At 44.4% G+C, this 25,259-nt stretch overlaps 1 protein-coding gene across 1 annotated transcript; it reads left to right on the top strand.

Moving 5' to 3' along the window:
- Positions 1-4,201: 4,201 nt before the first annotated feature.
- stxbp6l (syntaxin binding protein 6 (amisyn), like) lies at positions 4,202-14,761 on the top strand. The gene is made up of 8 exons (XM_071478345.1): positions 4,202-4,402; positions 5,412-5,579; positions 8,511-8,641; positions 9,108-9,435; positions 9,515-9,607; positions 13,440-13,597; positions 13,727-14,289; positions 14,334-14,761. The coding sequence occupies exons 1-7, from the start codon at positions 4,312-4,314 to the stop codon at positions 13,748-13,750; spliced, it is 993 nt and encodes a 330-aa protein (XP_071334446.1). The 5' UTR covers positions 4,202-4,311; the 3' UTR covers positions 13,751-14,289; positions 14,334-14,761.
- Positions 14,762-25,259: the final 10,498 nt, after the last annotated feature.

The following is a 25,259-nucleotide window of genomic DNA, read 5'->3' on the forward strand; positions in this document are numbered from 1 at the left end:
GGCACCAGATAAATTTCCATTGTTACGCAGATGACACCCAGCTGTACTTATCCATGAAGCCAGGTGAGACTAACCAGGTAGCCAAGCTTCAGGTGTGTCTTAAGGACATAAAAACCTGGATGACCAGTAATTTCTTACTCTTAAATTCAGACAAAACTGAAGTTATTGTAATTGGCCCAAAACACCTCAGAGATACACTATGTGATAATATACTGACTCTGGATGACATCACCTTGGCCTCCAGTGCTACAGTCAGAAACCTTGGTGTCATTTTTGACCAGGACTTGTCCTTTACTTCACATATAAAGCAAGTCTCTAGGACAGCCTTCTTCCACCTGCGCAATATTGCAAAAATCAGACCCATTCTGTGTCTAAAGGATGCTGAAAAGCTAGTTCATGCATTTGTTACTTCAAGACTGGACTACTGTAACTCTTTATTGTCAGGATGTCCCAAAAATTTAGTAAAAAGCCTCCAATTGATCTAAAATGCGGCAGCACGAGTACTGACAGGAACTAGGAAATGAGATCACATCTCTCCTGTGTTAGCCTCTCTGCATTGGCTCCAGGATAGAATTTAAAATCCTCCTCCTCACCTACAAAGCCATTAATGGTCAGGCACCATCGTACCTTAAAGAGCTTAGAGTTCCCTATTTTCCCAATAGGACACTTCGCTCTCTAAATGCAGGTCAACTTGTTGTTCCCAGAGTTTGTAAGAGCAGAATGGGGGCAGAGCCTTCAGCTATCAGGCTCCTCTCCTGTGGAACCAGCTCCCAGTGTGGGTTCGGGAGGCAGACCCCCTCTCTACCTTTAAGATCAGGCTTAAAACTGTCCTGTTTAGTAAAGCTTGGGGGTCAGGACTGAAGCTGATACTGGTCTTCATCATGATTTACATCAACCAAAGCACCAACAAAACAACCACAATTTAACATATGATAAAGACACAAGTTTCCATCAGAAATATTTAGTTCAAACTACAACAACTGAGTCCTCACTCTGAGAAGTGCATGCTGGGAAATCTGCTTTAAGATGCTGATCAATGAGAGATATAAATTCATCAGACACGTTTGATGAGGGTTCCCAATAAGACTCCTAACTGTGACTCAGCATCTTTACAGAACTGAACCAATCAGACTCCTGTGTGACCATGACTCAGCATCTTTACAGGACTGAACCATTCAGACTCCTGCGTAACCTTGACTCAGCATCATTACAGGACTGAAACAATCAGACTCCTGTGTAACTGTTAGAGGTGGACAAAGTCCACAGCTCTGTTACTTGAGTCACAGTATAGATCCTCCTGGTCAAATATTCCTCCAATACAAGTGAAAGTTGCTCAGTCAAATATTTACTTCAGTTAAAGTATTAGAGTACTTGATTTTTTAAAAAATACTTCAAAAGTACATTTTTTATGTGAACACCTTTACAGAACCTGGTGACTGACCAACTGTAGAACCTGGAGAATAAACTACTTGCAGAATATGATACAAAGACAATGGACTTAAAACACTGGTAAATGGACATAAACACTGATAAATGGACATAAAACGCTGCAGACTGATAAATTTTGGTTTTAGTAAAAACAGCAAACATTAAAAATTAAATGAATCTTTCTTTGTTTCTAAAATTTCAAACAGACTTCTGATCAGGTCATGGAAACCATGTCATGGTCCACCTGATTCCCACATACAGGCAGAAACTAAAACTGTGTAAACCTGTTGCGAGGACATCAAAGCAGTGGAGCAGTGAAGCCATAGAGGATCTGCGGGCATGTTTGGACTGCACTGACTGGGAGGTGTTCAGGACTGCTTCCAACAGTCTGGATGAGTTCACAGAGGCTGTGACGTCATACATCAGCTTCTGTGAGGACTGCTGTATCCCATCACGCACCAGGGTGAGTTATAACAATGACAAACCCTGGTTCACAGCTAAGCTCAGTCAGCTCAGGAGGCAAAAGGAGGAAGCTTTCAGGAGTGGGGACAGGGACAGGTTTAAAGAGTCCAAGTACAGGTTTAGCAAAGCGGTGAGAGAAGCTAAACGACTGTACTCTGAGAAACTTCAGCTCCAGTTCTCAGCCAATGACTCTGCTTCTGTCTGGAAAGGGCTCAGAAAGATCACTAACTACAAACCTAAACCCCCCCACTCCACTAACGACTTCCGTCTGGCCAACGATCTGAATGAGTTCTACTGCCGCTTTGAAAGACAATGGGACAAGTCTGACACTAACCTCCACATCAGAGCCACATCAGAACCCCCCTCCTCCTCCTCTACCAAAGGAACGTCTCTCTCTATCCTGGAGAGAGATGTCAACAGGCTTTTTAAGAAGCAGAACCCCCGCAAAGCAGCCGGTCCTGACTCTGTCTCTCCATCATCCCTGAAGCACTGTGCTGATCAGCTGTCTCCAGTGTTCACGGACATCTTCAACACCTCACTGGAGACCTGCCACGTGCCAGCCTGCTTAAAATCCTCCACCATCATCCCTGTCCCCAAAAAACCAAGGCCCACAGGACTAAATGACTACAGACCCATTGCCCTGACCTCTGTGGTCATGAAATCATTTGAGCGCCTTGTCCTGTCCCATCTCAAATCCATCACTGACCCACTCCTGGACCCCCTGCAGTTCGCCTACAGAGCCAACAGGTCTGTAGACGACGCCGTCAACATGGCTCTCCACTTCATCCTCCAGCACCTGGACTCCTCAGGGACCTATGCCAGGATCCTGTTTGTGTACTTCAGCTCTGCCTTCAACACCATCATCCCGGCTCTGCTGCAGGACAAGCTCTCCCAGCTGAGCGTGCCTGACTCCACCTGCAGGTGGATCACCGACTTCCTGTCTGACAGGAGGCAGCACGTGAAGCTAGGAAAGCATGTGTCTGACTCCCAGACCATCAGCACTGGATCCCCGCAAGGCTGCGTTCTTTCTCCTCTGCTCTTCTCCCTGTACACCAACACCTGCACCTCCACCCTTCAGTCTGTCAAGCTCCTGAAGTTTGCAGACGACACCACTCTCATTGGACTCATCTCTGATGGCGATGAGTCTGCCTACAGGTGGGAGACTGACCGTCTGGTGACCTGGTGCAGGCAGAACAACCTAGAGCTAAACGCTCTGAAGACAGTGGAAATGATAGTGGACTTCAGGAAGAGCCCACCCACCCCCATCTCCCTGTGTGACTCCCCCGTGGCTACCGTGGAGCATTTCCGCTTCTTGGGAACCACCATCACACAGGATCTCAAATGGGAGCTAAACATCAGCTCCCTCATCAAAAAAGCTCAGCAGAGGATGTATTTCCTGAGGCAATTGAAGAAGTTCAACCTGCCAAGGACTATGATGGTGAACTTCTACACCTCCATCATTGAGTCCATCCTCACCTCCTCCATCACCATCTGGTACGCTGCTGCCACGGAGAGGGACAATAACAGACTGCAGCGTATCATCCACTCTGCTGAGAAAGTGATTGGCTGCAATCTTCCGTCCCTCCAGGACCTGTACGCCTCAAGGACTCTGAGGCGTGCAGGGAAGATTGTAGCTGACTCCTCCCACCCTGGACACAAACTCTTTGAGACACTCCCCTCTGGCAGGAGGCTGCGGTCCTTCAGGACCAAAACCTCTCGCCACAAAAATAACTTCTTCCCATCTGCTATTAGCCTTATCAACAAGGCTAGAGAGCCCCACTGTTGCTGATCAATTGCACCAATCACCAGAAAAAATTCCTTGTATGTGAAAACATACTTGGCAATAAAACTGATTCTGATTCTGATTCTGATTCTGATTCTGAAAGTACAAATACAGGAAAAGGGATTATTTAGACATAAACACAGATGTAAGAATGGCCACACTCTGTCCAGAGCTTTATCAAAATGTACATTTTGAAATCTGTCTTTATTTCACAACGTCATGTTTTACCACTTTTATTTTTCATTGCCAAGACATACAGAGTGAGTCAGGTGACTTCCTGTCCACCAGCTGAAGCCATAAGAAGTTGACACGTTTCATTATTAAATAACATTAGTTCTGTATTGATTCATGATCTCATCATGGCTTTAATAAGACGAAATGTGGGTCCCCATTGAAGAACAGCACACATTCACTACCCCGGCTAGTGTGTGTGTGTGTGTGTGTGTGTGTGTGTGTGTGTGTGTCCATGAGACAGCTGGTGACTGTTCTCTGGCTTCCAGTGTTTCACCACGTGTCTGTCAGCCTCTTGAAATGGGGTGGACTGTGGTTAATTTGTGCCTTCGCAGCAAGGCTCGCCGCTCGGTGCGCCGGGTATAAATTCATCAAATACTGAGTGAATCTAACAGGCTACTAATTAAATGTTTGACCTAACGAGACTGTCTCTCTGGACTAGAAACCACTGCAGGAGTCAAGAGTCCGTTTTTTGGGTTGAGAAGAGGACAAGACCAGGTAGGCTGACCTTAAACCCACCTGCAGGTGTACAATCATGAATTATAAATGACCTGTGGAAATGAAATGAATGATACATCACTGGCTGCTTTGTTAGACTGGTGCTGAAAGGTGTGTTTAACCATGAACTCTGGCTGATAGCAAGAGCTGAAAATACTGTACCAACACTAAACAAGACCAGGTCAAGACCTAGTCTATATGTGGATCATGTCAAATCATCATTCAGTCTAGTATCAGCTGGTGTCAGCTCTTTGTCCTCTTCTCTCCTCCTCTCTGTGTTACATATACAGTATTTTAATTCAGCTGAATTCACAGCTGTTCTCATGGACACCTTTCTCTGTTTCTGTTGTCATAACAATAGAACAAGTTTTAAAACAGTGAAACATGGTCCATTAAGATGACATGTTAACCAGCAGGCACTTCAAGCTGCTGCTAAAATCCTGATTTTATAACAATGATGTCATCAAACACATCACTTACACACAAAGACTGAGCTGAGATTTCAGTGTAATTACTGTAAAATGATCCCAGAGAAAGTTAAAAGATCAGTCACATCAGCTGCTGTGCTCAGCAGAGAGAGCTGTCTGTGGAGGGAAAGCTGCAGACTGTCTTCCATGGAGAGTCAGTAAGTTTCATCCTAAAAGTCACTGGATCTGTGTTTAAAAAAAAACCCAAAAGAGTCAGTGAAGAGTTTTTAAAAGTTGGTAAACATCAGTTTATTCTGAAAGAGCAACGACCAATGATGAAACAACACATTCTAAATTACACACAATGCTAATTCACATACTGTAATACACACCCAATGCTAATGCTGATTCACATTCTGTATTACACACATATGCTAATGCTAATTCACATACTGTATTACACACAAATGCTAATGCTAATTCGCTGAGGTTTCTCTGATCAGCTGCTGGAGACTACAGAGCTGATGTTGCACATCTACACTGTCTGGACATTTGTCCGCTGTTTCAACAGACCTAACAGTGTCCATCCATCACCTGTGTAGGTCTCAGGACCACAATGAACATTCAGTCTGCCATCAACAAGGAGGTCTTTATCCCTCGTGATGAGCGGATGCTGGTGGCAGTTGAGGTGCAGAGGAGGAAGAGGAAAAGGATGTCCTTCCTGCCGACTGGAGCCAAAGGAGACTATGCCACATTCATCTGTGTGTCAGGTAAAATCTGACCCTGTAGACTCTGTTTATCTGTCTAAGCATTCAGAGTAATTCACACACACATGGAAGGAGATCAGATCCTCATGGGAGAAGTCTGGATGTGGTCAACATTGTGAAAGGGTCTGTGTTAACCCAGACCATGACCTTTTCCTAAACCTAACCAAACTGGACTGAAACCTGAGTGCAAACCTCAGATCCGTATCAGGAGCTGTGATTGGCCAGTTATACATTACATCTGGTAACGAAGAGCCTGTCCTGTCAGCTGACCAGCTGGAGGTTGTCTTACTGAACACAGAGCTGTCTCACGTTTAACATGACTACAAAACAGAAACAGTGAAAAGTAACGCAAAGAACAAATGAATATCATGAGTTCAATTTACTATTTAATACAATAAATCTATCAATTAAAATTCTCTTAAATTAAATTGAAACAGAGTCTAGTTCTGTCAACATGGAGCCAAAATAGTCTGAATCAGTCACCTCCACGTGTCGATGTTTGAATGGTGTGAGTTATGATCCTTGTGTTTGGATGTTGTTGGGGTGCAGGTTGGTGGTGGTGGTGGTGGGGGGGGGGCTCACATTAAATCATGACAAACATTGAACAACAAAACACTCTTATCTGCAGTGACAGTAGAGATGCAGACAGGGAACAAGGGGACAGAGAGGGTTATGACATGCAACAAAGGGCCTCCACTGTTGGCCCCTGAGCATCACTTTCAGCCATTTCACTTTCAAAGCTTTGCTCATGGGTCATGTGATAAGACAGAGCAGCTCCCTCACCTCTTTTCTTTCACATGGCCACACTGAGCAGCCAGTGTGCGAACTCTAACCTGACGTCTCATTCACACTCCAACCTTTCTGTTTGTGTTTCAGTTTGTTTCTGAAGGTTAAACCCAGTTATTGTGGCTCAGAACAGATGCATTGTTGAATGATGCATCACAGCAGCCATTGTTCAGGAGAACTCAGGGTGGAGAGATGCAGGAGCAGAGCTGTTAGTTGACATGACAATAACAAGCTGCAGGAAATGTCCCAGTGACTCATTATAGCTGTTTACAAATATTACACATATTAATCCATCCATCCATTATCTATAACACATATACGAACTGGGTCGTGGGGGGGTGGGCAAACAACCACACACACTCACATTCACACCTACCGGCAATTTAGAATCACCAATTAACCTAACGTGCATGTCTATGGACTGTGGGAGGAAGCTGGAGAACCCGGAGGCAACCCACGCAGACACAGGGAGAACATGCAAACTCCACACAGAAAGGGGGTTCGAACCCAGAACCTTCCTGCTGTGAGGAAACAGATCTAACCACTGCACCACCATTATATTATCTTACACATATTTAGATGTGTTAATAAATGTGCAGTATTTTAATATTGAATATGAGGTTCTGAGTTAGTTCAGGCAGAGAACTGATGCTCAGGTGTTCAATGCCAGCTGCCTCATTCATGCTTCATGACCTATCAGGTTCATGAGCTACTGGACAGTTTGAATGACTTTGCTGATTCAAATTGTTTCCTTCAGGTCAGTTCAGACAGTTTGGTTTTTCCATGCCAACACACATATGACGGGTGAAACACACTTCAGTCTGTGCATCAGTAAGTGAACACATTACTGTTCATACTGCAGTGATGCTCCACACTGACATCTTCAGCTCAGTTGTGCTTTCAGTGTATTGATGTTTCAAGCTCAGCAAGTATTCAAAAAGGCATTATTTAGATAAACTGACCAAATATCACAAATCTATCAGTCATGTTCTCACCTGAAAAAATATCATAACTTAGTAAGGTCATATAACATCAGTCCCAGCACCAGAACTGTGAAAGCTTTGAGCCAGGATAGTTCTGGATCAAGCTGTTATGTTCATACTTCCTCTGACCAGCAGTGGAAATATTTACTTTCACCAACATTTAGACTAAACATTAAAATTACATTAAATTAATTTCTTTTTTATACAAGAAAAGTGAATGTGACAAAGTTCATATTGCTGTTAATCTGGTAAAAAGTGATGTGATGGGGGGAAATGTTTCCTTTAATTTCAGCATACACCACTTTACAATCTGCTCCCCATACATCCATACATACTGTTGGTTAACCACTTAACAGAGGAATCACATCATGATTGTTTCAGTAGGGTTTAAACTGCTGTTTTGTTTAAAGTGGCTTTTCTTCCACTACAACTAAAGACCACACACACACATTTAATACAATTCAGTTCAATTTCATTTATACAGTACCAAATCACACCAGAGGTTATGTCAGGGCGCTTTTCAAATTGAGCAGGTCTGGACCGTACTCTTCATGATATTATTACGGAGACCCCCATCCCCCATGAGCAGCACCTGGTGACAGTGACAATAAAAACTTCTTTTAACAGGCCTGGGCTCTCCAGGACTCCTCAGGCTCTCCAGGACTCCTCAGGTCTGGGGTCTCCTGGACCCTCAAGGTTCTTTGAGAGCTCCCTCTAAGAGAAGAACCCTTATTCCCCAGTCTGACTGTACAACCAGTTACCTTTAATGGTCAGTTACTGGACTTAGTCTCAGACTTTATGTCTCTGACTAAAACGATTCAAGGAAACAGAATTCTTGTTAAAATTGCTCAGCACAGGGGCAGCCCGATAGCGGAGTGGTTAGGGTGCATATCACATGAGCGGATGCTCTTAGCAGGTGCGTGCCAGTTTGACTCCCGACCATCCTGACTCTTTCCTGCGTGTCAATCCCCCTCTCTCTCTGCCTCTTTCCTGTCACTCTCTACTGTCCTGTCAATAAAGGCAAAAAATGCCCCAAAAAATATCTTTAAAAAAAATAAAAATTGCTCAGCACAGCTCCAGCGTCTTAAAGCAGCTGTTCATCAGAAAGTCTTTTTGAAGACCTTCAGTGGAGATGTAATTTTTTGTATATGGTCTGTTTATATAGTGACCAATGTGAAGCCACACCAGCTTCTCATTACAAAGGTGAAACAATTTGGAGGCTCCTCCTCCTTCACCAGGAGGTCTCAGTGGACGGTGGAGCAGCTTCGACAGGTGAATGGCATCAACCCCAATAAGGTGAGCAGCACTCAGACATTCTCTTCTTACCAGGAGTGGTTTATGATCATATCTGTAATAATACGTTTATATATGTACACACATACAAACACATGTACACCTGCTGATTCATGCAGCATTATCATGTGTCAGCAGTGTATAAAGACCTCCAGATCCAGGTGAGGAGCATCAGGTAATGTATACATCAAGCATCAGAATCTCAGACACTCTGACTGTGACATGGTTGTTGGTGTCAGATGCTGATCTGATTGCTTCTGAAACTTCTGGTTTCATTAACATGACAGTGAGTCCAGTTCAGTCGGCAGACCTGGATCCAGTACACCCCCTTTGGGATGTGGTAGAACAGGAGACCTGCAACATGAATGTGATGCAGTCATGTCAACATGACATGAGGAACTGAGGAACTACCCAGTGGTGGAGTGGTGCTCCTAATAAAGTGATTACTGAGTGTACCCTTCTCTTCCAGGACAGCCCGGAGTTCGACCTGGTGTTTGACAACACTGTGGACCAGTGGGTGGCCAGCTCATCAGCAGAGAAGTGTATCTTTGTCCAGATCCTGTACCACGCCTGCCAGACCTACTGGGAGGGTAAAGCCGGGACTCTGGGAAAGACTGGGAAGCTGGGCAGGAAGAGCACCCAGAGGCGAGCGAGTCAGGGTGCTCACCGTGAGACTGGGGCTGGTCCCAGTGACTCCTCACCAGTCTCTGCATCCAGAACCCTGCAGGCCCGACGGAAGAGCTACATTCCCCCCAAACAGGCAGAGTTCATCAACTGCCAGTCCAAACTCACAGGAGGTAGTGGTCACTAACACTCATGATATTTAGTTCATATGTGAAGGAAGATTTTTTTAATGAGCTGTCCTTGTTCTCTCAGATGCCTGCACCATGAATCTGGTCATCTACCGCTGCAAGGCTTTCCTGAATCGTATGAAGAACATGATGGTTGCAAACCAAAGGCGGTCACCAGGTACTTCAGTCATACTGATCACTGATCACAGAAGTTTACTAGTCAAGTCAGGGAAGATAACTCTGGTGATGTCATAGTGATGTCATCAGGGTGATCTCCAGCTGTGCTAGGAAAGTATAGCTGTATCCCAATTAAGGAACCACATCCTTTGGAGGACCCGATCTACAAAAGTATGGGCCTTCGTAACCATTGTAGACTGAAAAGGCTGAACCAAAATAAGACAGTCTGTTGAATCTTAGGAGATATTGGGCCATGAAAGACCCACCTGTTGGAAAAGATGGAAAAGAAGGATGCATTTCTTGGCTCCATTGGAAGGAGCCTAACCCTGAATGGGACAGTCTAGTTGCATCGCTGTAACAACTTATGTATTTATATCAGAAAGCCTGTGTGATTATTGTGGAGATTTGAAAGATGTGGGTTTTGACAGCCAGGGAGGGTTTAATGAAAAGGTGCTGTTGGATGCATTATTGGAAATGTAGGATCCATTGTATTTGGAGTTTGACCCACTCTATGGATTGAAAGTCAGTTTTGACTGCTGGACCTATTTTTGAATTGTCAATGATGTGACTGAACTGATCCTTTAAATCAGTGGTGGAAATGATGGATGAGATAATAAACACAACCATGGCTAAGACAACAGTTGTTTATCTGTTTCCTCTCATCAACATCCTGTTTGTAGTAGTTTGTAGTTGTATCATGTTCTCTTCTATTTCCTGTTCGTTTGCCAATAGGACTGCTTGAGACTACCTTTTAGATGGTTACCGAGTCATTTTAGTCATATTGAGCCATACATCCTGTCTACACATGTTGTAGACTACATGTTGGACCCTGACCTGTTAGAACATGGGGGCCAGGGGCCCACATCACTGTTGCACCTGGCAGCACCGACAATGTATGTTTACATAAGTTATCAGGGTTTTGTGAATGAAAAGAATGAAAGTGAAGCATGCAGCATTCATGGTCAGTGGGTGGAGGAGCTGGGCTCTGTTTCCCTCCCAGTCAGTAGAAAGAGGCTGAGTCTGAGTCTCAAGCTGGAATAAAGGATAAGTTCACATTTTTCTGCATCATTAAACAATATTAACAGCTCATACTGAAATGGTTTGTGGATGTTGTCTGTACTGGCTGTGAAGAGACCCCCTTCCCAAAGTGACTCCAGTGCCGGTGATGGGGATAAATCCACAGTCCTCGCTCTGTGAGACTGTTCTGTAACAAACGAGCCCATTGGTCCTCTGTCAGCAGGTTATTATGACTCATAGTTAGGTTTTGATGCTAGGTGACATCTAGTGGTCGTAGTAATGATGACAGGAGCAAAGGGAAAAGTGCAGTGACATAGTTTACAGAACGACAAAGTCCACGTCAGGAGCAGTGGTGGACAGTAACGGAGTAAATTTACTTGAGTACTGTACTTAAGTACATATCCAGAGGATTTGTACTTTACTTGAGTATTAGATTTCTTTGGTACTTATTACTCTTACTTGAATACATTTCCAAGACAAATATTTTTACTTTTACTCGAGTAAATTTCTAGGAAGGCTGAAAAGTACTCGTTACTTTCAGGTCTGCTCTTTTTGGAAATTTTTTTTTTAATTCTAAAATACTATTGGACACAAGCTGTGTTTGTCAAAGAATGAAACCTATCACAGTGCACGCTCTCCACTGGGATCTACGTAAAAGCGGATAATAGAGACAAGAGACAAGACAAGACAGACATGGGGAGACAGAGTTTGTTGTGCTCCTATATTGTACTGGTACATGTCCTTCCTGGAAAGTCAAGTGACTTCAACATTGAGTTATTGAAAGCAGAGATGTAGTTTTTTGTAAAGCAGTGGTTCTCAACCAGTGGTCTGGGGACAACATTGGTCTTTGAGGGGGTTCCAGTTCCCAACTTAGCGAAATGATAGAGAGTTAGTTGGACGGTGCAGGTTCATTTGGTTACAATTTTAATGATTGTTAATAAACACTGCATCTGCAACATCTGCTGTCCTCTTATGATCCCATTCATTTTATTTGTTCTTATAGGTGTTTCTGCAGGCTTTATATAACTTTGTGGTTCTAAAAGCAGGCACATCAGTGCAGGTGGTTTCAAAGAGTTAATTCTCAGAAACAAGAGTTAAAAGGTCCTTAAATTCATTTAGAAAAAATTTTAGTAATTCATTGATGTGAAAAATAAGAAGTTTACTCTTACTCTTACTCTTACTTTTACTTAAAGTAAATTTAAAAGCATGTACTTTTGGATACTTAAGTACCTTTAAAAGCAAGTACTTTTTTACTCTTACTTGAGTAACATTTAGACTGAGCTACTTTTACTTGTAACGGAGTAAATTTTGACCGGTAGTATTTGTACTCTTACTCAAGTACTGGGGTCGAGTACTCTGTCCATCTCTGGTCAGGAGGAGGTTGGTGTGGATGGATGGGTCAACAAAACACAGGAATATGAGAGAAAGGAGAGAAACTGTGTTACATACGAGAGTTTAATATTCTTTTCAGATGGATTTGATAGAATAGAAGCTGATCCTTGGTAAAAAAAAAAAGCACCTGATGGTCAAACAGTCACATTTTCACTGACACATGTTGACAGTTATGTACAGAGGAGCAATCTGTGTCCCTATTGGTCGGTGAACATATGCATAGAAAATTCTGCAACTGAACCTGAAAACCAGTTTTCCCACCAGCACTAAACATCTGGTAATCAGAGAGGGAGGAGAGATCACACAGCCAGAGGATGCTCTGTGGAGCTGAGGTCAAACTTTACTAACTCCTGTCTTCATTCAACAGGAAGACTGCTTTGACCTCTGCTTCCTTTTCTAGTGCATTGTGGGACTCAAACTTCCTGTTGCAGGTCTCCCCCTCACCTCCACCATAGACCACCATGTCTGGTCAGGTCACATGATCCTGGGCCTGTGTCTTTCTGGGTCATTTTGCCTCAGTATTTGTCTATTGTCCTCACTGTGCTGCAGCAGAAAGGCCTTTCTGTGGCGAGGCGGTCTGATGAGAGGACACTTTGTTTATTTCGGGGAGGTGGATACAATAGCCGGTCTTTAGGAGGCGGGGGCCCTGAGACTGAGGGGGAGGCCGGTGCACCATTGAACCCGCTGACAGGGGTAGTGTAATGGGTGGGAGACGTGCCAGGCTGCAGCCAAGCACCAAGCTCAACAGCACTTCATGCTTCACCTCGGTTGACCTGTGACCCCTGGAGTACAGTCAGAGGACAGGGCTCCTGCTCACAGGCACTTCAGCAGGGCGAGACTTCCTGACACACGGCCGACAACGGCATTGTAGCATTACAGAAAACTGTCCATCAGTCTATTAGTCCATCAGTCCATCAGTCCATCAGTCTATTAGTCCATCAGTCCATCAGTCCATCAGTCTATTAGTCCATCACTCCGTCGGTCCGTCAGTCCATCAGTCCGTCTGTCTGTCAGTCCATCAGTCTATTAGTTCATCACTCCGTCTGTCTGTCAGTCCATCAGTCTATTAGTCCATCAGTCCATCAGTCTGTCAGTCCGTCAGTCCATCAGTCTGTTAGTCCATCAGTCCATCTGTCCATCAGTCTATTACTCCATCAGTCTGTCAGTCCGTCAGTCCATCAGTCTGTTAGTCCATCAGTCCATCAATCCATCAGTGCATCAGTCTGTCGGTCTGTTAGTCCATCAGTCCGTCAGTCCGTCAGTCTGTTAGTCCATCAGTCCATCAGTCCATCAGTCCATCAGTCCGTCGGTCCATCAGTCCGTCGGTCCATCAGTCCGTCGGTCCGTCAGTCCGTCAGTCCGTCAGTCCATCAGTCCATCAGTCCGTCCGTCCATCAGTCTGTCTTTTGTGTGTGTATGAACAGGTCAGCCTGGGCAGCGTATCACAGGGAGCAGTATGGGTAATGTAGTCCAGAGAGTGAATCTGGCTCTGGGGGAGCGTGGAGACAGACTGACTCGAGCTGAGGACAAGACTGTGGAGCTGATGCACAAAGCCCAGCAGTTCGCAGACACTGCTCACAAGGTGACAATAACATACAGCTATTCTACAACCCACACATCTTCCCACAGTGATCATGTTTCATACCTGAGTGTATCTTTGTATGTTTTTATCACAGCAACATGTTTGATGTTGGTTTCTTTTCCCATGCAGCTGGCCCTGAAGTATTCAAAGTAGAGTCTGTTGGAGGATGAGGATGATGGATCCTGTAACACTAACACGGTCTGAAGGTCTGAGTCCAGCTGGTGCAGAAGAGACGACTGGAGAAGACTCTGAGACTCAGACTGTCACTAAACTGCTTCTTTAAAACAGCAGAAAGGAGTAAAATCTCTGTCCTTGTGATTGTAGTCTCTACCTGTTGGAGACTCCACCCCTCGACCTGAGGCTCACCTGCTGTGTTCAGTTTGTCTCAGATGAGTCCTGCACTTGATGAGAAGAGGAAGCTGAAGTTATTTAACATGTGTTTTCTATAATAAGTTTTTGACATGGTTTTGAAGCCACTGCAGACCTTCCTGTGACAGCGGTGGTTTTAACCTGCCTCACCTAGACGTGAGTGACAGGTGGTACTGCTCAGAGGGAATGGTCCTATGGTACTTCTGTTTAACTTCACTAAATGTTTGAATTGTCATCACCACTTGTCCCTATCACTGTGTTCCTGATGTGTGCGTGTTTGTGTGTGTGTGTGTGTGTGTGTGTGTGTGTGTGTGTGTGTGTGTGTGTGTGTGTGTGTGTTTGTGTGTGTTTGTGTGTGTATGTACAGTACAGTGTCATGTTGTCATATCTGTCTTGTCCTCTGTGTTCATATGTCCTGAGCATCAATCTATCACTTCATGTTCTGTCTGTACTGTGTCGTCTGGTTTGTGTATCTCTGTCATCTCTGTTTGTGGTGGAGTCGTCAGGTGGTTCAGGTGTTTCAGGGGGTCAGGGGGGTCAGGTGGATCAGGTCTATGTATAACTGTTTGTCCCTGTTGAAGCTCTTCTGGTGACAGACCTTTACATGGTGATGGTGTCTTTGTTCCTGAAGATCTAATATGGTTTGGACTGAGGAAACTGATTCTAACCAGATGTCTCCTGTGTCTGTTGTTTCTGCAGTTTTAATGTGTGTGATGTAAATTAAGACTTCACCTACTGACAATGCTCCTACCCCTCTTGTTGACCTGATTAAATAAAACTGGAGCTTCTGTGTCAGCAGTGTTTTGGTTTCTTCACTTGTCAGGATCTCAGCTGTTCAGGTGTCAGCCACCAGGTGGCACTCCAGCAGCAAAAAAGAGACACCTCAACAGCTGTAGCTGAAATGTAGCTGATACTGGTCTGATACTGTTTTCTAATGTGACTTTGGTCCTGTCAGGATTAACATACACCAATGAGCCACAACATTAAAACCAGGTGACAGAGGACAATACCTGATGTCAGGCTGAAGAGGAAGTGGAGTAACACACTTCTTCACTTCAATCTACACAGGTACGTGCTTATGTACGGCCACCATGATCTTTGAAGTGAAAAGAAGAAATACATTAAAGTTAGCCAAAAGTCAAAAGTTAATGCACTAAGTTTCTTGTGCATTTATTAAATGTGTCATTTAATAGTTTATGAAGTTAGCAAAGTCATATCATGACAAACTGTCTTTAGATGCTCTCAAGTCAACATCTTGTTGTGACGTTCTTACATTAAACCTTTTAAACACACAGGTTTTGATGTGAACACAGCCACAGATCACTGGCCATCATCAGAGATATTTGGGATGAAGTCAGTATAACATTGTAGTGAGCTGAGACATTTACCTGCTCTGTGGGGTCAACAGAGTCTGATGGAACATATCACACTGAGTGACACACTGTGGACCTGTTTACATGTTAGTGTGCCACATGGGGAAAACTGGCAGTAATGGGAAAATCCCTCATACTTCACACTGTCTCAGTCAAAATGTCCATCACAGTGGAAATGAAAGATGTATACCAGCAGTTTATATGAGTAGTGTTTAAGTGTTAGGTCCACAGTGAGACAAACAACCCACAGTAAAGACTGATGTTTATATAACAATACATGTGTTGACCCTTGTAAAGGTTCACCTACAGCAGTGAAGCTTTGATTAACTGATCATAACTGTGATCTGATCATCTCAGGCACAGATGTGGACAGACTCAGTGTCTCTGACCTGATCTCAGTCACACAGTTATAATCTTCAGTCATCAAACCTCCTTAGCAAACCTGAATCTGAAACCAGCTCCTCAGTAGCTGTTGATCAGACGTGCTCTGGGTTCAGGAGGAGGTCTGGACCAGTCTTCCTCTCGAGCTGCTTCAGCTCAGATAGAGCTTCAGGGTGAGGGGTGTGCGGCTCTGCTGGGTCCAGGTCTGGTCTTATTATTGATGGAGACTGCAGTGTCACTCTGACAAAGGAGCTGAAGGAAAAGCATCAGCAGGAATCTGGGGTGGTGACAGTGTGACGGCAGATCATCAGTCTGTATTGATCCTGCTGCTGCGCCGCCTGTGTCACCTCCACACAAACGCATGTATGCACACACAGCAGCAGCAGCATTTATTTGCATTGCAGTGATGAATGATGTTTGAATGACAGTGACATCTGTCAGTCAACATCTGGAGGCCTGTCTATTTTCAGTTGTTGTCTTAACAAGGAACAGACATATACAAGATCACTGACAAATCTGATACATCTGTGCAGATGTTTGATCAGCTGACTGACACATCTGTACAGTGAAAGGAAAAGAAACAGTGAAGCTGCTGTCACTGTGGGGGAGGATTAACAACTAGGAGCTGCTGAAAGTGGGACAGGAGTGTGTGTGTGTGTGTGTGTGTGTGTGTGTGTGTGTGTGTGTTCAGGACACTATGAGTTTCAGTAGCATGAGGCCTCTTTGAGATATAAACTTCACTGCATGCTGTGAACCACATGCTTCATGTGAGGCTGTAGATAACAGCTGAACTGAGGACAGGACTGAGGACAGAACTAAGGACAGGACAGAGTAGGACAGGACTTAGGACAGAACTGAGGACAGAACTGAGGACATACTTGAGGACAGAACTGAGGACAGGACTGAGGATAGGACTGAGGACAGAAAGGAGAACAGAACTGAGAAGGACAGAACTGAGGAGGACAGAACTGAGGACAGAACTGAGGACAGACTTGAGGACAGAACTGAGGAGGACAGGACTGAGGACAGAACTGAGGAAAGACTTGAAGACAGAACTGAGGACAGACCTGAGGAGGACAGAATTTAGGAGGACAGGACCGAGGACAGAACTGAGGACTGAATTGAGGACTGAATTGAGGACAGAACTGAGGATAGAACTGAAAAGGATAGGACTGAGGACAGAACTAAGGACAGGACTGAGTAGGACAGAAATGAGGACAGAACTGAGGAGGACAGGACTTAGGAGGACAGAACTGAGGACAGACCTGAGGACAGAACTGAGGAGGACAGGACTGAGGACAGAACTGAGGACAGACCTGAGGAGGACAGAATTTAGGAGGACAGGACTGAGGACTGAATTGAGGACTGAATTGAGGACAGAACTGAGGATAAAACTGACAAGGATAGGACTGAGGACAGACCTGAGGACAGACCTGAGGAGGACAGGACTGAGGAGGACAGACCTGAGGACAGGACTGAGGACAGAACTGTTTATAAAAGAAACTGTTTGAAGATGATGATGATGATGATGATGATGATGATGATGATGATGACAGTGACGATGGTGATGATGATGATGCCAGGGGACAGGTTTTCTGTTTCAAGACTCCCCATAGATCCTTTTCACCTTGATTTGACCCCGGAGGTGAACTCTGACCTGCTGAAGCCTGAAGGATCATTTGTGATGTAGTTTGTGTTTTTACAGTGTCAGGAGAGATATGACCTGAACTACACCCGGGGATTGTGTGTGTGTTACTGATCCAAGGCTGAGGTCTGCAGGAGGATCTGGATCTGCTTTCTAAAGTGGCCACAGAGGTACACAGTGTCAGAACAGCACAGGTAGTCCACAATATCTAAAAGCCTGTAATCAACAGAAGTATAATACAACATATGAGCTAATGATGTCAGGGTCTCAGTGATGAACCTACAGAGATTCATCAGATCCAGATTCATCAGATCCAGAAGTGGAGTCTGAACTCTCACAGAAACACAACTGAGCAGCAAACACAGACAGACTCAGTCTGTTAATACCCTCCCTTTAATTCCTGGTTTTACTCTTCTCAGTTCTTCTCCTCTCTCTGAGTGTTTTATTATTCTGTCTTTATCTTTGTTTTCCTGTCGTCAGTGTTTCCTCAATGTAAGTGACATTCACAATATCATTATTGTCAATTTTTATTGTTTTTACCTTTATCATAGTCATTTCTGCTGTCTACCGTCTACCGACTACCGTCCTGGAGAAGGTGGAGATACAGAGCAAGCCCCATGGCTGTCACCAGTGAAGACCAGGCTCCTGGTCTGTGAGTGTCTGTGCAGCAGCAGAGGTCAGGGCTGCCTGTCCACAGCAGGACCATATGGTGTTCACTGTCACCTTCAGCCTCACCCACACTCACCCAGCATCACCCTTACCTCACCCACAGCCTCATCACACACTGTTTCTCCTCATTTACTCAGGTTAGGGTGAGAAAATAATGTGGTGCAAACAATCATCAACCTCAGGTCTAAAACATGAAGCATCAACAGTGAAGAGCTAAAGGCTGCAGTTCCTCCAATGACCACTAGAGTCTGGTTCCAACAGTGAGTCAGTCCCCATAGACTCCCATGTTAAAATGTCCAACTTTAGAGCAGAAATTAACATGTTTACAGCCTGGTACAAAAACTGTTCTGGTCTCTAGAGCTGAGCTGAGCTTTAGAAACCTGTGGTGATGTCACAGAGGCTCCGCCCATCTTTATTTACAGTATGTGGTAGAAAACAGGAAGAGGCAAATCTTAACATGAACCAAAGGGGTTTTGTGATTTTTGGGAAATACGTGTGAGTGTGTGTGTGTGTGTGTGTGTGTGTGTGTGTGTGTGATAAGAGTTCGGAGCAGGTTTTAATGTGAATATAAGATTTTGCCAAAATGATCACCAAGACTTCTCTGCCTCACCTGATCAGGTGACTGATCCACAGATCGATGTCTCAGTCACAGCTCCATCTAGTGGTCATACTAATGATGACAGGAGCAAAGGGAGAAGTGCAGTGCTGTAGTTTATAGAGCGACAAAGTCCACGTCAGGAGGAGGTTGGGGTGGATGGATGAATATGAAACAGGAGAGTGGTGTTCGATTCCCATGTGAAAGTAGCAATTCATGTTCCTGTGGAGTCCTCTGGTCTGTGTTAGTACATGTTGTTACCTTCACTGTTACATTTTGAACTGAGGTGTGACTCATGAATTGGTTCATTGATGTGAGTCTAAATCAGAGGAAGACTCTGTCACATCAAGTCCTCAGCCCACCTCTGTCCAAGGACCAGTTCTCCTGCTGCCATGTACTGTAGCTGTCAAACAACAGGCAGCACAGCTCAAATGAGAGGGCGACTTTCCACAGAGATGCTGCTGTTACACTTATACACCTATAAATGATTATAGGTCAGTCTGGATTTCTTCAGTTATCTGTCTCCAGGCCCAGGTTCAAGTCCAGGTGTTCAGGACCAGAACGGTGGAGGTGAAAAACAACGTGTTAAGCAGCTTAACAGAGAACATCCCTAATCTAACAGGTTCTGCTCTGTGAAAGTGGTGAGTGTAAGTATCTGTGTGTGTGTGTGTGTGTGTGTGTGTGTGTGTGGTTCATGGACAGGACACAGAGACACAGGCTGGATGGCTCAGACAAGGACATCTGTGGTCGAGGTCAGACTCTGCTTCATCACCTGACCATCATCACAGCCGCAGTGAAACAGTGATGATGCTGCAGCAGGATTCACCAGGTCAGTCCAGGTACAGACGGTAGACCCTCACAGACGTGGTTCACCAGGTAAGTCCAGGTGAACCGGGATCTGTACAAGGTGAGAGAGTCAGGTCACAATTGCCTCCTAATCCCATCTTCATCTGCTCTCCTCACATACTCCTCTCAGTGCAGGCATGGTCTCTCTCTCTCTTAGTCTCAGTCACACACACACACACACACACACACACACACAAACACACACACACACACACATCCTGCATGGATCATATGTCACGCTCACTTTATTGTTCTTCCTCCTGCTCTATTTATATCTGTATAATCCAGTTGAATGTCTCTCTATGTTATCAGAGAGGTAAGGACGTGTGTGTGTGTGTCTGTGTGTGTGTGTGTGTGTGTGTGTGTGTCTAACATCTCTACCAGACATTTTCATAAACATTTCTCTGCGGTAAAAGTCAGTATCACAACATTATGGAGGTCATGTGACCATGAAGATGACCATGACCGTGTTAAACACAGACGGAAACATCTGTCACATCGCCCCCCTCCTCCTCAAGGTGATGTGAGGTAAGGTAATCTGCCTCCCCCCTGTCTCTGTGTGATCAGTGATGGTGAACCTGAGAGGCTGATACCTTAAGTACCAGTTTCTCAGGGACTGTGACGTTTTGGAGCTGGTAGTTATTTAGCTATTTATTTATCACTCTCTGGGGCAGCTCGGTCTCGGCCTGCGGCTCCCTCCAATCAGTCCTGATATGGATGATATGATCACAGGAGAACATTGAGCTGAGCAGGTCCAGGATATGTTGGATCAACGCATCACTGCTGATGAGTCAACTCCAACAGTGACAGAAGCCAGTTCAAAGCCCAGGACGCTGGTATGGTGCAACCCTGAAGGACAAGGACTAAGTGAACCAGCAGCCAGGACACCACTGGAGGCCTTCAAAGTAGTGACAAGTCCTTGCTTCCTGGCAGTTGAAGCAATGATGCCTTCAGTTTTGTCTCTTGAGCCCCCAATCTTAAAGGTGAACAAAAACCAGCTTCATTATACAGTCATATGGGTGAAGACCCTACGTTCTCCCTCTGTCCCTCTCCAGCAGACCTGAACCATAATCTGGTTGACTGCAATACGAGCCTGCAGGGGTTGTTACACCTGGTGGAACAATCAGGTACTGGATGCTGATTGACCTGTTGTTACTACAACTCCAGAGAGAAGCCTGAGACAGGAGATGTAAAATTACACTGTGATGGTTTTTGGTTCTTAAAACTACAAATATATCTTCTGATGGTTGAGTCCAGAGACCTACTGACACCACTGACATCTCTCATTCTCTCTGATATGATGTCACCTGTGTGAAGTACTAGTGAAGTGTTTGAGTTTTTGTCAAATAGTGTAGAAACGGGGAAGACACTGAGGGACTGAGTGGTAAAATGTATGTTTTTTACAGTGGACTCTGGTGAGTTCAGTGATATCAAAGCTGTGGCAGCCAGGCAGACTTTAGTTCAAACCACTGGCCTACTTCACCTGAAAAACAATGAGACAGAGGGGCAGTTGCAAATCCCATAATCCACACATGCTGCTGGCTGCTGGATGATTAAAGAGGCCAGACACAATCCCAGTCTGTGCTTTGAATAAACATCAATCCCAAATATGCCTAATGGTCCTGTCATCGAGGGACGAGCCAGATGAAATGAGGACAAAGCCTGTTAAAGAGGACTGTTACTGAACTGAATCAGAGGCTGGTAATGATGGAGAGACATCAGTCTGTTAACAGGACATAATGAACTGTTGTTACACCTCCTCTGATGACAGCCCATCACAGTCACTTCCAGTTCACTGGTGGTGATCACACTGTGTCCATGGATAAATAATTCACTGGTTATCAGTCTGTTGATCACACCACAGACTGTTACGTACACCCAGTGATCAAATCACCTCAATTCAAACCACAAAGTAAAGCAGATGTCTGTCTCCACCCTGAGGGTGGTCCTCAGAGTCTGTTCATCAGATCCCTGTCATCACTCAGAGGTGGACTCTGAGCTTTTCTCTACTATTTACTTTTCTTTTTCTTTGTGATCAAACCAGACCTTCAACTAGTCCTCCATCCTGAACAACCAGTCCTCCAACCAGTCCTCCACTAAGTCCTCCATCCTGAACAACCAGTCCTCCAACCAGGACTGTGAACAAAAGACTCCCCTACAGCACATCTCATTGTTTTTCCTCCAGTATCCAACAACTACTCCGTTTTCCAAAACCTGAGCCAGGGTCTAAACCTAAACAAAGGTGGGCCCAGGATGTGAACTTGGTCTCCACCCACCATCCACCCTGACCACCTCCCTGTGGAATTCATCAACTCTGGAGACTGTTGTGTGTGAAAATCCAGGGGATCATCAGTGTCAGAAACACTCAGATGTTTGATGTGAAGCTCCTCTCCAGGATCTGCAGGAGATTATACACTGCTACCACATGATTGGCTGAGGTGTAATAAAGTGCTCACTGTGTTTGCTATTCTAATACCGTAGTAACATGTGTCACCAGTGTAACCAGGGCCGTGTGTTTGGCATGTATTTGATGGAGTTACACTGTGCTGCTGTAGGGGCTGTAATGGACAGTGGAAGCACAGGGCTGTTGATGGAGCTGTTGATGGAGCTGTTGATGGAGCTGTTGTTATGGCGATGCTCTGTCTCTGTCGCTTTGAAACTTTCTGAAGATTCAGTAACAGGTTTTTTAGGTTTGTATGACTTTACAAAGGCCATAATCTAACATTTTTCGTTCACATGACTAAAGAAGAGGAAGAAATGTAATTATACATGTTAAACAGACTTTCTGAAGTCTGACCAATCAGAGCACAGTGTATCTGCGTTACAACAGTCACTGATCTGAGATAATTTAGGTTCAATTATCTGATTATTGGTTCCTGTATCGTTACAACCACAGCAGCCAGAGGAGCCATGAGTTCAGCTGACACTAGAACCTGAGAGTAAAATAAACAGGTGACATCAGACAGTTGTTGTGAGTCATTTCATTCATCCAGAGAGTTTGTTTCTGTCACAGGTGTTTGACTTTGAAGACGACCTAAGGTTGAACCTGGGCTCATCATCCAAATCAGACTGTGATGAGTTGAGATATTATTTTATTAAACTGATCTCGAAGATGGTCTAATTACCCACCACCACTTTACATACATGATGTTTTTATTCATATGATGTCAAATATGAAGCAGTCGTTCTCCTGATGATCACTTCCTGTCCTGATCCACCAGTTACAACCTGTCTGGTTTTCACAGCACCTCAGTCTAACTGAGCTACACTAGTGCAGGAGGCTGGTTGTTTTCGTGATCCAGGAGGTGAGGCGGTGTCACAATAAAAGTATCAGGAGACTGTTTTCCTGACACTATTGTGAACAAGAAGGAAGATACTGAATACTGAAACAGTGTGTGCGTGCGTGCGTGCGACAGTGGCTCCTCCTGCTCGTCCAGCAGCAGTTAGACACTGAGAGGAGAGAGCAGGGGGGAGGAGGGAGGAAGGGTATGTTTACCTGCTGTACATCCTGAATAGGTGAAGAGTCAGTGTACCACACAATGAGAGGCTGTCTCTGTGGAAACGGGCAGGACCACAAAGGATCCAACGGTGGATCCTCCGTATTTCTGTCTGTTAAAACTGTCACTCTTCACACAGGTGATTCTGCGCTAACATGTGTATGTGACCTTTCATTGTGCTGACCTCGGGTCTGACATCAGCTTTCATCACAGGTAAGTCAGTATCATCCTCTGGTACACAAAGGGGTACAGGAATCCGCAGTGTTTCTGGAGGATGTGCTCTGATATGTTTCTTTGTCAGTTCAGCTCTGGTTGATCTCCACACTGAGCATGAAGGTCATCTGACACCTCCAGGTTAATGTCTGTAAATCCTATAAGAGTGTTTCTCCCTGGTTCGAGCAACATAAAAGAAATGCACACACATCTACTGTATATTACTATAAGATAGACCACAATTATGGTTGGACGATACAGCGATAAAATGACTCACAGGCAGGTTTGGCATGTGTAACAGATGAGGCCTTTTATTCCTCCATCTTCAGGAGTAAGCATCAGTATCAGACCAGCAACACTCAAGTTGTTAAAATGGCGCCTTTTTATACTGTGTTTCGGCTAATGACCTCGGGAGACTCCACTCACAGGGATCCACTGCCTGCTCACATATTAACACACTCTTTTCTTTTCGTATAATTATACACACATCCTCACACCCCTAAATACATATTCATTTCTTCCACTAACAATGAAACAAAACCCCACTAAACCACATTACATTTACCAAAATAAAATGCACACATCTAAACCTTCCCACACCAATTTACACCTGGTTACCCCCAGAACTATAAAACATGGGGTCCATTGTCTGGGGAAACCTTTTGCCTGAACACCCTGAAGACAAAGAGACTGGTGAGTAGTTAACACACTTTATGCTCCCTCATTGCACCTTCATACACTTATCACACATACTACACATTACATCAACCATTACATTCCTGTGTGTTTATAATTTCCCGATTATAAACACACAGGCTCCGCCCACAGGTGAGATGACACAGTGCAGTACGCAGCATTCAGGTATGATCCTGGTCCAGATCCAGAAAGTTTTTGAAGTTTTTACCAGCTCCATCAGTGTCATTTATAAGGCTGGTCGCAGTGGATCAGTCCAAGGCTGAATCTCTTTCTCAGTCCGACTGTCGATCCAGTCCTGGTCTGTCTCTACTGAGATGGAGAACCCTACGAGCTGCTAAAGGCTCCAGCTGGACTCAGAACTTTTTTCTTTTCCTCTGTGTCAGTAATTTGATGCTACATAATGTTTTACATAATTTTAACTTTAACTTCAGTTGTGCTTGTTGTTGTGTGTTTAGTGTCAACTTTCACTGAAATCTTCCACACATGAAATTTACTGTTGGTCAAGACCTGTCTAACGAGTCAGTCCTTCATGTTACTGAGAGTTTAGCTAACAGTTACATGTTGAGGATAATTAAACAGGAGGCACCTGAAAACAAGTCTCAGTCTCAACACTGGTGTAAATGACAGATTTAAGTTTTAAATTTTCAAGAAATTTCCCCAAAAATTCTTAAAACATGTTTTCACTTTGTCATTATTCAGTTCACTTGGATTTAAATAGTGCCAGATCCCAAGGCCAGAGACACACATGGGTTGCGTGTGTGCGTGTCTTTCTTTTCACATCGATGTCCACAGTAACAGATCAGAGTGACACACTGCCTGTGAGATGCACATCTCGCACGTCACGGAATCTAGAAGTTTAGTGTCTCGTCTATTTTTCACACGTAATGCATCTTGCAGCAAAAGTAGACAGAGAAAAGACCTGATGATGTCATAATGACATCATACCAGCAATATTACACAGCACTGACACCTCCCATTATAGTCTCTATGTCCAGGCTGAATCTGAACATGTCATAGGCATGAAAAATATAAAGATATATTTTAATCATTTCAGCTGCTGCATGTGGAGACAGTGGAGGTTAGAGACATTTTCTGTCAAAATAAATCAGACATTAATTAAGAATTAAGAGATATTCAACATTCAAGTCTCCTGTAAACTCTGTGTAAACAGACAGAACTGTAGCAGCAGACACTGAAGATAATTATAAGGACTCCTGAGAACAGAGGACAACACAGAGGACATGTTTTAATGTGGTCCACTGTTTGACTTGTAATGTGTAAGATAATAAAATAACATACAGCCTGCTTATTGCTCTGGTTACTGTCTGTGTCTGTCATGAAATTCTCTTCAGTTTGAGTGATTCCTCAAAATGACTTT

The sequence above is a fragment of the Trachinotus anak genome, unplaced genomic scaffold, assembly GCF_046630095.1.
Source record: "Trachinotus anak isolate AG129_WGS33_773 ecotype Australia unplaced genomic scaffold, CSIRO_AGI_Tana_v1 ptg000005l, whole genome shotgun sequence".
NCBI classification, from domain to species: domain Eukaryota; kingdom Metazoa; phylum Chordata; class Actinopteri; order Carangiformes; family Carangidae; genus Trachinotus; species Trachinotus anak.

Excerpts from the sequence above, each read along its gene's own strand:
- stxbp6l (XM_071478345.1), top strand. The coding sequence starts at position 4,312 with ATGTTTGACCTAACGAGACTGTCTCTCTGGACTAGAAACCACTGCAGG. Across the intron at positions 4,403-5,411 it reads TGAGAAGAGGACAAGACCAG|GTCTCAGGACCACAATGAAC; the intron begins GTAGGCTGACCT and ends TCACCTGTGTAG. Across the intron at positions 9,436-9,514 it reads CCAGTCCAAACTCACAGGAG|ATGCCTGCACCATGAATCTG; the intron begins GTAGTGGTCACT and ends TTGTTCTCTCAG.